At 39.1% G+C, this 13,866-nt stretch overlaps 1 protein-coding gene across 2 annotated transcripts in view; it reads right to left on the minus strand.

The window, feature by feature from the left end:
- The window catches only part of kiaa1549la (KIAA1549-like a), a 106,834-nt gene that overhangs the window by 14,293 nt on the left and 78,675 nt on the right, over positions 1–13,866 (minus strand). For both annotated transcript variants that reach the window (XM_042412236.1, XM_042412237.1), the window contains 3 exons: positions 12,907–13,097; positions 7,161–7,306; positions 538–662 (listed from right to left, as the gene is read on the minus strand). In XM_042412236.1, coding sequence (XP_042268170.1) covers positions 538–662; positions 7,161–7,306; positions 12,907–13,097 — 462 coding nt within the window. The remainder of the gene's footprint in view (positions 1–537; positions 663–7,160; positions 7,307–12,906; positions 13,098–13,866) is intronic.

Genomic DNA, 13,866 nt, shown 5'->3' on the forward strand with positions numbered 1-13,866 from the left:
AATAGACGGAGGAATAATTTATCATCAGCCTGTGTATGGCTGTCTCAGCTGCAGGGAAGTGCAGAGAGGTTGGGATGGAAAAGGGAGGATAAAGAGTGAGAGGTGACAGGCTGGGTGGGAGGAGAGTGTCAGGAGGGGTGAGAGATTAGAAAGGAGGCACAGTGTTTGTAGCAATAACAGCTAAATGCAGTATCAGTGCAATGTGTCCCAAAGGAGATGTTAGGTTAATGCTACAGCACAGAAAGGGCAAGATGACAGACGCCTGAAACTGCAGAATGTAACATGAAGCAACAACAGAACTCCAAACATAAACACAAACTATGACTGAAAAATATCTGTCACACTACATGACTACCAAATGTGGTTGTACTGTATGTGTGTTTGTGACTCATGATGACATTGTTCTAGTTTTTGCACTGCCCTACACTGTCAAGACTGCAGACTCACCTCACAGTTAAGAGCAATGAAGCCTTGGAGGTGTGTGTGTGTACATTATACAGTATATATGTATACATATGTGTGTGTGTGCAGACACACCTCCCCATTGACGACCACAGAGTCTTGGCTGTGGGAGGAGGATGATGGATAGGAGTAGGTTGGCTGGGCTGTCATGGGTTTAATGGTGATGAGACGCAGAGAGCCTGTATGGTCTTCATACGGGTCTGGGAAGAAGAAGAAGACAAACAGGTTAGTAAGAATCAGACCGTCTCTGTGATGTTGCTATCATAGGAATCATCACAAATTCTGCCAATTCCCACATTATTCACAGAGCAATCCTCTGGGTAAAATTCTCAAATTGGAAATTCTGCAGCAGTATTAGTGCAAGGAATTTCCCTCAGTGTTCAGGAAATAGTTTGACATTTTTGGAAATACACTTATTCACTTTTTTCCCCTAAGAGTCAGATGAGAAGATTAATACCACTTTTATATCTGTCAGTCGCACAAAAGACTACAGCCAGCAGTTGGTTAGCTTACTTTGGCTTAAAGCCTGGAAACAGGGAAACAGCCAGGCTGGATCTGTCCAAAGGTTAAAACAACTACCTAACAGCACCTCTAAAGTGTAGTATAGCCTCAAGTGTAAGAATGAGAAGTTGTGGTTTTACAGTGAGTTATGTGGAGAGCAAGGCTAGCTGTTTACCCTGTTGCTAATCTTTATGCTGTAGCTTTGTATTGAATGGACAAACATGATGGTATCAGTATTCTCATACTTAATGTATTAATGAGGTATGGTAAAGAGCAGAGTTCTGACTGCTACTACAGTTTATCTCCCTACATTGTTGCCTTGGATGCTATTTGTGCATGAGTGTTTTGTTTTACAAATTTTAGATGTAAGTTGTACACAGAATATACATCCAATGTGACTCATCATTTTATTTGACAAAGTTAGAGCCTTATACTATATGGTGTCAGTGCAATGTGTATTAGTTTGACTTCTGCTTTGCAATTTGTGGTTTTATTACAGTTTTAGTTTTGAAGCTTCATTAAACATACAAGAAAAAGTACATGTTTTCTAGAGTACCTCACACGATTAGCTGTCTAACCTTGACAAGGACAACTCATTACAAGGACAATATACTGAGCCCCTCAGGAAACAAACACATTTTCTCCTCTGATGATGATCCAGCTCTACAGGTGGTAGAGATATTAACCATGAGTACTTTTTTGGTGCAAACTGAAATGTATAGTTAGCACAGCGTATCAAAAACTGTGAAGTACTGAAAGCTGGCATGGAATATTAGTATTGCATAGCCACTAGTTTCAAAAAATAATAATATAATAATAATTAATATCATTAATGATGTCTCCGCTCCATTCAAGTGCCCCAGAACGTCATGACAGTGTGACAGTGAGCCAGCATGTACAATACCAGGACCTTGAAACTGAAGCAGTTAATTGGAATTCAGCTTTTCCAACTGTGACATGTCAAAATGTTGTTTTTTTTAGGTACATTATTAACAGTGTGTATCTAAGAGAAACATTTTTCCATCATTACCATGGGAATCTACAACAGCGTCTTCATACTCAATAATTAAAGTCAGCTTTTTGGCCATGTTGTTTTTTCTATGTTAACCTTGGCCTGACTGCACTGTATGCATGCAAAAATGATGACATTTGTCTCATTTTGTCTCCACTGTAAGATTTAGTGGTTGTCATGGCAACTTTACAAATTTAGATTAGAGCAAACATAAACTAGAAACTGTGTTTCGGTGTGTTTAGAGCCTAAGGATTTCAAAAAACCCAACTCTGTGCAGTTTAATGTTGTTTGTCCTGAGAGATGAGAAAACATTATCTGTATTTGATGTGTCATTTGCTCCTTGCAGTATATCTCTGTATTTATGTGTATGTTATTGCAGGGAGCAGCAGATGGACAGTGTTGTGTTGTACTGAGTCCACTGTGACTCACTGCCTGACTGACATCATATGGCAGTCTGCTTCATTGTAGGGCTACAACAGTCTGCCATCAACTCAGCTCCAAACCCACACTGTCACCATTCATCCTAGCTGCAGCTCAGCCTGCTTTATTTGTTGCTCTTCCTGCGCCGCCTATCAGAGTGTGACAGTTAAGGTCAGGACAAGTGGCGTCACGAGCAGCAGAGGCTGCGAACTACATTGGAGACCATGACACAACATGTAGATAATGTGCACTCTGAACACGGGCTGCTGTTGTGAAAGGTTTGTCACATTTTCTACTATGATCACAACAGATGCCAACATTGGCCTGTTGTATAATCAAACATCAGGTCAAGGATTTTCCTGAGACAACTGAGTGATGTTAGAATAGAACACGCTGCTCCTTGTTTCTGTTTTAGCATCTGATTACGTGGCTTCATTTCGTTGCTACAAAACACGTATTTACATTACTGGAATAAAAAAGTTTTTGCAGCAACTGTTACTGAGGGCATTTTTTATTAGCATTTTCTGTACACGGGGAAATAAACACCGTGACTCAATTACAATCTGCTTGTTGACTTTGCGTCAGCTGTTTACTGTTTTATGTCTGCAATGATCTACTCATTGCTTACAAGTACAGAGATGAGTTTTTTAGTCACACTAACAGCATGGCTGTAAGGATGACAATGTTGTCCACTTAGTCCACCACCTTGGTCCAGACTGAAATATTTAAAGAACTATAGGATGAATTGCCATGAAAGTTTGTACAGACATTCATGGTCTCCAGAGGATTAATGCTATTGACTTTGGTGATCCTCTGAAATTTCATTCAGTGCTACCAGCAGCTCAGGGTTTTTGCTTATCCGGGGAAATGCCTCAACAACTACTGGATGGATTTTCACAAATTTTGGCACAGACATTCATGTTCCCATAAGGATGATTTTTTCCCCTCTAGCACCATTGTCAGGTCAGTGTTTCACTCTGTCTAATACTTTGGCTTGTGACCAAATACTGTACCTGCTGCATTTGTTGCTTTGTGGTAACTAGCAAATGTTAGCACATTAACATGCTGAATTGATTTGGTTAACATTGTTCACATTACTTTCTAATTATCAGCATGTTATTATTGTTACTGTGAGCTACATGAACATGCTGATGTTGGAATTCAGTTCAAAGCTCTACAGTTGTGATAGTCTCTCTGGTCATTTATTCATACATTCATTGCTCATTATTCTGGTAGTGTTCAGTTTAGCAAGTGAATGGTGAGAAGTGAAAAAAGGATTTTTAAAAATCTGCTTTGTCAAAAAATTATGTAAAGGTGACATAAAAAATATTTTGTATTTCCATCTTGCAGATCACAGACAGACCAGTGTCTTTTACTGCACATAAAAGGGCCAAGGATTGATATGGATGATTATTGATTTGATAGTCAATTTGATCTATACCAGGATCACTGTTGCATGTTATCCTCCTCTCCTTTCACTTTTCCCACTTATCTGTCCAATGAGACTCAGCAGTGTAGATGTTCATAAGCACACCGTCAGAGCAACCCAACAGTGACCAGACTTTATTATCTGCTCACACTAGATGAGTCTGTTTTCTATCATCATCATCTGCTGTTATCATTATGCAAACTATATTGATCATGAATCATCTTTTAAATGATGAAGCTGAAACATCATTAAGTCAATCTGATAGCACTGGAGCCACAGTTATGATTAAAGAGATTCTCAGTGTAACAAAGAAATAGAGAATATCCTTTACTGCCCCCAGACACCCATCCACACACACACACACACACACACACACACACATACACACAACACTGCTGTACAACCGCACACACCTACTGATTCAGTTTGGACCTGTTCCCCCATTGATGTTATACATAGGAGGAACATGGGAAGTGTGATGGAAAGTCTGTTACACTGACTGGTGACATTTGTGAATTTTTGCTGTAAATTAAAATCCCAATATAATATCTATGATATATATCTGATATAAATATAATACTCAGTGCTACATATTGTCTGCTGTTTGGTGTGGAGGGTGCACACGGCTTTATGGTTTTGTCTGTTCCTTGAGTGAAGTAAATTTTGGTACATTTGCTTCTTGTCAACTTGAACTATGCCCTACCTTGTTATATCCATATGAGCCGAGTTAGAGAGTTACTCAGGCAACACAAAATCACTGTGACACTCCAGCCTAACCTTCAAATTACACAACAAAATGTCAGAGGAGACTTCGATATGCCATTAGGTTTAAAGCAAAAGAGCAAACGGAGCACTTGACACAGCCAGGTGAAAAGCAGCACTTTTGCATCTGCAGGTAACACTTTTAATATTCTCCTGTGACTGAGCTGTTGTAAATGTAAAGTATTTAAATGTACTAACAGAAAAACCCTTTTTCTTCACGCCACTTGTCTGCATTGTTATTCTTGTGATTATTTCTGTTCTTTTTTTCCATCTTCTCTATTTGTATTTTTTTGTGTTTACATGGATGCTGTGTGCAATCTTTCTTTCTCTTTGAATTGTATATCTATTCTTCTTGTTTACCGGATTTACAGTTTTATTAATCTTTCATTATCTTTATCAGCGCTCCAGTGTGAAGTCTGTTTTCCTTCCTACTCTCGTTTTTTTTTTTTTTTTTTTTCAGAATACAGTACTTTGTCCATCTTGTCTCTCCGTGAAAAGTAGTGAGAAAATGAAATAATTACTCATCCTCTTCTCTCCTCCTCTCCTCCGGGTATTCATTCATTCCCTTGCATAAACACTATAAATCACACAAATTACTGTGAACATTGGCTTGCTGATGCAAAAGAGATTGAAAATCACAGCGTCCTAGAATGTCAGTGAACAGAGGCAACGCTGCAGCATTATTAGTGATCAGAGCAATGTTTATGCAACCGATTCTGAGTCTGAAGAGCTGGAAGAAGATCTGCCTGGTAATCTGTTGAACGAGTCATATCGATGATGCAGCACATTTACTGCCACCACTCACAGCAGGTACTACAGATGAAAGCATGTGTAGCTTTCATCTAAGAGTATAATAATCTGTATCAAAGTATTAATAGGATTATAAAGTATATTCCAAAGTAGTAGTTCCAAAAATCAAGTACAGTATGTCTGGCTGAATGTCACAAAAAAGCCAAAGATGCAAGTAACATCTGTATTTTTTTGCTGTGATGGTGCAGCCAAGATAAATGGCATCTTGTTTTTGAATATACTGTATGTGTCAAGTACCTTTAGTGATGAACTGGAACAAAAAAAATGATCGAGCAGAAATCCCTTAAATCCTTCCGTCATCATCCACAAGAGTAGAAGCACATCAAACTATAAAAAGACATCTGATTGGATGTTCGGCTGTGCCAACATTTCCCTGTTAAGAATTTCATTGAACTCACAGGAAGTGCCTAGTTTCACATTTTGTTCAACTTTATATGAAATAAATGGATATCAGTTAAAATGTATTCTTTCCCTTTTAACACATAGATCCAAAACTAAACTCAATATGTCCTGGGAACAAGACCCGGTACCACTTTCTTATCAGGCTGCTTATATAAAGGGTTTAGAAGATTTACACTCTGGCTTTATTAATGGTTAATAAATCATTTACTACTGCTCTCTCAAGATCTATTATTAATTACTTATTAACATTCTGTCTTTCAAATGAATTTAAGTACAAACTAAAAGATGCCAGCCAGAGATTTTACACAACTTGGCAATGAAAAAGATGTTCTCAATGGATTATTACTGATCTATAAAGCATCAGTAAATAACTCACTACCCATTAATAAAGCCATTAGTTACAACTTATAAAGCTATTTGTTAAGATCCCATTAAACGGTGCTAATTTGGCAATACTGACGTCCAGAGTCGCCCAAACAGCTGCACATTGACATTGTTGCTCACAGATTTAACAATGACTCATTTTTGTAATGCACAAACCATATGCTGTGGGTTGTATGGATTTGAATAACACCTAATGTATCATTGTGCTGTCAAAGCTCCTTCCACCCACTTTCCTGTCTTTTTCCTCTGTGATTCTACTCAAAAGTAACTTGATGCAATGCTAAGGGAACACACGCTGCCAAGCGCCTGGCTTTTATCTCCATGCAGCAATTTCAGCTTTGTATCCTGGAATGAGGTAAGTCAACTCAAAGCACCTGAAATACTGTAAGAGAAAGTGAAACGCAAACACCTGAAATGTTTCTTTTGATTCAGCGAACAGCAGGATCCACTGTGTGTGTGTGTACGTATGAGTGTGTGTGTGTGAGAGGAGTAAAACGACACGTGAGAGCATGTGATATGACTATATGTGTCGTCACTGACAGTTACATGATACAGCAGCGGGCTGAGTCACTGCATGCATGAGTGTGTTCACTCTTTTAGTTGATGTGCACTTCATTAGTTCATGTTAATTATGCTTCGGGCAAAATATCGTAGTATCAGGATCTGTGTGTGGGCAACACAAGTATAACAAATGTGTGTGCATGAGTTAGGTTGCTGCATGTGTGTGTGTGTGTGTTTTTTTAGTGATCACTTTTTTATTAGCAATGACAGACTGTGGTGGGCACGAACATAAGGAGAGACAGATTTTCTCTTTTTCTATCCATCTATCCGTTCTCTGCTCGATCTCTTCAATCTTATTTCCCTCACTTACTCCTCAGCATAATATTCTTAAACCTCTCTCTTTGTTAATCTTCTTTTTCACTCTCTTTATCCCTCCCTCTTTCCTTCCCTAACCCTCCTCCTCCACCTCCTCCTCACCGTTGGTGCTCCTCTTATGCAGATCCTCTTTGCCGTTCTTGCTGCTGCTGCCGGTCGCTGTCCTTCGGGCCGAGGAGCTCTTGCTGGTGTTCAGCTTCCCAGAGCTGCTACTCGACACTGAGCTGTCCTCCTCGCTTGGCAACCGCCTGTAGTAGCCATGGCAACAGAGAGAGGTGAGGGAGAGAGGGGAGGGCTTGTGAGTCTCAGCATGTACACAAACAGCGCATCATCTCTCACTTAATACTGGAAGCACACTAAACAGGTTACAATAACTTTAAGTGTGTTCATACGTGTCATAGATAAAAATTTAATTTAAAAAGAGTGATCTCACACATACAAATACAAATAAATCACAGATAGAGGATAAATACAAATGTAAAGGACAAGTAGCAACAACAATCTTGATTTTCATGGGCAGGTTGTTCCACAGCTGAAGGCCTTTTAAAGGAGAAAGCTTCAGTTTACGGTGAATACATGTATGACACAGTACAGGCGCACAACTGCACACAAACACACCCAGCCAACCATCACTAAACTCATACAGAAACCTATGTATACAGAGCTTGTTCTCTTTGTTCTTGCCTCGTACACACCAGGCACATAAACCACATACAGGACACACACACACACACACACACACACACACACACACACACACACACAAACACGTTCACAGCCTCGAGGCATGTAAGCCACAGCAGCTACACAACGTGACAGGCCCGTCTACAGGTGGTGTGAGATGCACAGATCAGCGAGACCGGACATTACAGAGCCCCAGGCAAGGCTAACTCGCTGTCTGTGTGAACACATAAACACACAAACAGAGTGCAGCCTGAGCAGCGGTCAATGGCTGGCCAAGTCACAGTAAAAGTCATGTGGTGTTAAGCAAAGAGCCAGAGGGATGGAGGGAGAAATACACTGTGTATTCCATGTAAATCTGTTTGGGAAAGGCCAGAGACAGGAACAGCAGAATCAGTAATCACACTGCTGGAAAGTGATGTTCATCTCCCTCCTCTCTTTGTGCCTCACACGCTGTAGCTCTCTGGAGGGTGCAGTGAGCAGAATAAATGCTCTCCCTATGAAACCGTCCCTCCACTTTGCCCCGTGGTTAGCATGGAGTCCACACCTTTTTCTTTCCCCAGACAAGTGAGCAATCTGCAGCCGAAATGAAATGAATGTTCATCTCTCGTTTTTTTTTTTTTTTTGAAACGAGCATCTTGAGACGAGGCAGAAAATGATCACATCACTCTTTTTGTGTCGAGACAATAGCGCAATCTTCATAACACGTTGATTACCATATTTCTCACCATTTTGGGAGACATGCTTGTTTCAAAAATATATTACACTAAATTATCATCAATTATTGATTATCATTCAATTTGAGCAGAGCCAAATTTATGATTTTTGGCAACTGAAAAAGGATGACCAAGTCACAAAATATATGGAGGGAGTTACAGTGAAATTGAAAGGGAAAATTAAATCAAAATCATTAAATGGACACTATTATTAATACTGGCTGTGATGAGATCCCATCATAGCTGCAATGTAAAACATGAGGGACAAAATTTACAATCTTCTCTCTGTGCAAAAATCTTTTACTGTCATGAACACTTTTTCTATCTACCTTTTGCCTTGTAATTTAGCACACCAAGCGTGTTTGTGCCTGTGCATTTTAAGGGAGAAAACACACTTCAAAAGCTTTGTTTTCGGTTCAGGTATAAAGTCCGAGAATAACCCCCCCCCCCACCCCCCCACTCCTCCACCTTTGTAGTTGTTTTGGTGTGAAATTTCCCCTCTGATCCCATTGCACGCAATACTGCAGCTGGTTAGAGGATGAGAAACTGCCTCATTTTCTAATTAGTGTACACCCAGGTGGTAGAATAACCTACAGTTCCATCTTTGTAAAATTCCCCTATAAGATATACGTATGCATATATACAGGTTAGTAAAGCTGATTATCACACTACGCCAGCTCTTCCAGCATTTTACACTGTCATCATTGTTACACTGAATGGCTCCCTCTGGCATGGCTTTAGCCAGGGTTATAAATATACATGTGTTTATCACCCTCGAGAAGCAAAGCACAACTAATCCCACCTCCATTCATTTTCGTTTAGCGGTGTGTAAATATGAGGCTGTGTCTTGTGTGCGTGTTTCTGAATTTGCATTTCTGTGAGAGGAGGCATGATGCATCTCATTTATGACTCCAAACTTCCTTAAGGAAAGATGTCACTACTGAACGTGGGAGGGTGTGTAGGTGTAGTTTCTAGTAGGAAAATGTCTGGGGATGGAAAAGTTTTAAAAATTTGTTTTCATTGTTATGTTCTAAATTTTTTTCTATGTTCATGCATACAGTATACCAGATAATAACTCATAATCTTCCTGAATTCTACTAGAAATAAGACTTTTTGCACATTTTGGTAAATACATTTAAAACTGTGTGATTCCAACAGATGTTTACATGTCATATTCTTTACTCATGCATAAAAAAAGAGGAGCCAAAAAGGAGATTACAGCAGACAACATCCAACAGTACAGACAAAATAAAATGCATGGAAAAACATTTAATTAAATGCTAAGTCAAATGACATAAAACATGAAGATTAGCAGCCATCAAATGGGTTATATTTTACACCTTTAAATTTGCCAGTACTCTTTCTCCAGCTGTGTAATCTTAATGGACATTGTGCCAGACATACAGTAAATACAGCATAACCCAGCAAGTAAACCTGTCAAATCCAGTATAGTTTCCCAGTGCCTGTGAGGACAAATGTCCCTGTGCCTTTTTTTTTGTGTAGCTAATAACTGATGGGTGTGCTGGAATTTCATCATCTCGTTTCCAAAAACACTGACTATGAAAAAGGACAAGACTCTCTGCTGTCAGGTTCTGACGGTATCAGTAAAAATGATGCACCATCACTTAAACGATGTTTGCTTTTCAACTGGCTCATTATTGTTCTGGGTCAGATTGACATCAGATTTCTTTTGTCTTTGTCTTTTTCCTTATTTTTGAAAATCAATCAGGGGTCCAGAATTTGGCTGTAAGAAACTAACTAATTCCATGTCATCTGCATATTTATAAATGTGTGGGCTATAGCACAGGCTTGACATTCATTAGTGTGAAGGGTGCATAAAATCCAGCGCTGGTAATTAGAGGACAGAGTTAATATCATTTCCTTACTGAAAAAGACAAGAAAGTCACTCATCCAAAGAATGTTATATAACCACAGAATCACCTGAGCAAACCAGCTGCTTAACAGGCTTGACACATCCACTGTATGTAATGGAGGTGGAGGGCAAAGATACAATCTGTAGCTGTTTCACAAAAATAGCTATTCACTCCCAAAGTGGACGAGGCCTACACCGGAAGATGAAGGAAATCATCTAGACTGCCTTGATTTCTGTGTTTGATTGTTTTCTACTGCCAGTTATACTCCTACATATATGCATATATATATATATATAAGTTTAAAAAAAATATACAAAATAATACAAACAAATAATCCATCCTCCACCCCTCCCGAGACAGATGTTTACATCTCTCCAAACATCTCCCTGAAACTGATCATTCATTTTCTTGAGGCATGTTCAAGTTGCTTTTATAAGCAGCTATAGTGTCTGAGGCTGGTTTAAATGGACGCCAACAGTTGCCAGACAGTGCAGTATTTATGAACAGAGGAGAGTGTGAGACACTCTGCTGTCCTTCACATTTGTTCAAGATTAAACAGCTAACTCCATCAGATCCAGCAGATGTTTGAGGAGGACTGAATCATTTAAACTGCTAATGTGCATCATCTAAAGTAAAAACCCTCTGACTCACAGCAGTACCTCACTAACATTTGTTGATAATCTCTGTCTATTTTTATATAGAATCTCAAACCTGCAGTGAAATCCAAACCTCGTTCCAAACGTTGATTAGATCCCGTTCATCAGCAAACAGGAGACAGAGTCATTTACATGTACATCCTGCTATAATACACAGTCTCTTTTTGCTCAGAGGAAACCTTTCCAGCCCACTTAGATGTATGTGTCAAACCATGGCTGAGAAAAGGTGTTAACATCTCAACATTACTGTAGCAATTATGTATTCATGCTAAAATGGTCTATGTAGCACATTTACTTTCCCATAGTCTTATTTACTGTCACAACAACACACAGCACCACTCTGTTATAATAAGCACTTCTGAAAAGCTAGTGATCTGCATCATCCAGTGTCTCTGCTGTAAATACATGTATTCCCCGTCTTACTGTCTCCAAAGAGCCCCCTCGTTAACACTGGACTTATCTTCAGATCATGTCAATCTGTCAGACTCTATACTGCTTACTGTTGGCTTCTCTCTGGCTTAACACTGCGATTCACAAATAAACACTGATGTCTGGTCCTCCTGAAAAGCTCTGGGTTTTGTTGCTGGCTTGTTCACTGACTGAAACAGCTGCTTGAGAACTTTGTGGCTCCCTTTCACAAGACGCCCAGCTGGGAACAGTACAGTATGTCTGATCAGCTCATTATTTCAACCCTGTACCTGTTCGCAACCACAGGCTATATTCAAGATAGGACTAAGAAGTCTTTGCCAAAACATCCAACATGAATCATCATGATATCAGAGGTGTGACAGAAGAGATCTCCTCTATTCACCTCGGTCTGGCACTTACCACAGTTAAGTACAGTTTGTAATGTTTCCAAACCAAATTAGGGCACAAAAAGCATTTGTTCTTCATTTGCTGGTTAAAACATAATTAATAGGTCTGATATAAAATCACTTACAAAAGAGGTTTTAAAAGCTGATACCTATAATAATGTTTTGGATTGTATTAATGTAATGTATTTAATATTTTTGAAGTTGCATTGATCAATATATCTATTCTATTATTAACAATCAAACATAAAAGTGTAATGTAACCCACAGAAAATGATCACCTACCTCCTCAGTTTCCCTCATCTCTACAGAGTGTTTGAGCATCTTTCAGCTCATAGTTTGGTTTTCTGACCACAACTTTAATGTTTTGGTTCTCTCTCATTAAGCCTGTTCCCAGCTGCAGCAGGAAGGTTTTAAACAAAAAGCTCTGATACAATAAATATACACTACCTGCCCAGCATCAAACAACAGACTCACAAAGTTAGCAACTATCTGGTGAACATAGCGGCGCATTTAGCAGCTAAAGAGCCAGATATTTTTATCAGGAGTCAATTGAGATCAAAACAGAGCTAAAAGAAGAGTGAATACTGGAATATTTGTAGGTAGGTGGCCAGGCAAACTCCAATCTACAAATGAATGCTGATGTTGCTCTGTCTCTGATGGATGTCTAAATAGGCAACTTGAGTGAATATCCAAAACAACTTTATAATGCCATCATGTGTCACACGTGTGTCATGTTCAGCTTGTTGTCAAATTCTGCCCCAAGTGGGGAAAAAAAGATAAATACCACTTTAAACTTTCCCCGAAAAGTAAGGCATTCACTATTTTCCATAACCTCCACCTCCGCCCCTACTACTAATACTACTGTTACTACTATTATTATCTGCTATCTCTGTGATATCTCACCAAATTGCCACACACATGAGTGAATTAAGGTTAAAGGTTTCTTGATGTAATGATCTACAAAAAAACAAACAAATTCATATCGAACATATTTAAGGTGAATCACACCGACTTGCTGACATCCAATTTTGATATAAGGTCAATGGTTTACTGGTATTTTACCAAACAAATAAACAAGAATAGAAATGGGTCAGTATCTATCTTACCCTCCTTTATGTATGTCAGCAGACGGTGGCCTCTTGCTGGCGGTCCCATCCTGGTGGACCTTCTTATCCAATGACATTGACAGTGGAGCATCTCGCACAGGCAACCCCAACACCAGCGTCTCCTTGGTAACAGAGGTGGCCTCATCAGTTCGACCCATGTGCTTCTTGGCATAGTCAAAGCCCTGGACAGGCTGGAAGGGAAAATAAAACCACACACCGACGGTCAGAAACACTTTTGATTTTTACAGTGTCAAAGCTCTTGCAGCTTTCTGATCAATCCATTCAGGAACTGAATTCTTCAGCTCAAATTTGCAAAATAATGGCTAAGATGTACTTCAGTATTTGTATTCTTAATCCATTGCAGAATAACTGAGAAATGGTCTGTGGTTTTTGTTTTTAGAGAATGGGCTTAATTTTTAATTTACATGTTGGATGGACAGACCAAAAGCAACTTGACACATAAAAAAACAGCAGTTTCCAGGATGTAAAGCACATGCAAAGACAGCAAAAAGGCAATACAATGGTATAGTTTTCCATCTTTATTACATAACACAGACTGATGAGAAAGGGACATATTTTAAGTATATGTAATTTATCACCTCTAATAATGAGCAAAGACAATAAAACAGCCACAGAAATACAGCACTTACACCATGATGCATGGTGCAAAGGAGCATAGCCAAGTGTAGCACTAACTGCAGCGAATGTTGGTAAGTGAGTGTAAAATGGTATGGAGTCAAAAGACTAATTAAACAATGAAAGCACACAACAGCAAAGCAAACCACAGTCAGACTGACATACTGTGGATGTTATTTCCCAGGATATCAAAAAAATCCTCAAGTCTGTGGGAATTCTATAACTTTATATGTAAACAATCCTGTCTAATAAGACTAAATCACAAGGTAGTGGTGCAATTAGAGTTACAGTTTTGTACGGATTAAACAAATGAGATAAAACATG

The sequence above is a fragment of the Thunnus maccoyii genome, chromosome 5, assembly GCF_910596095.1.
Source record: "Thunnus maccoyii chromosome 5, fThuMac1.1, whole genome shotgun sequence".
Taxonomy (NCBI): domain Eukaryota; kingdom Metazoa; phylum Chordata; class Actinopteri; order Scombriformes; family Scombridae; genus Thunnus; species Thunnus maccoyii.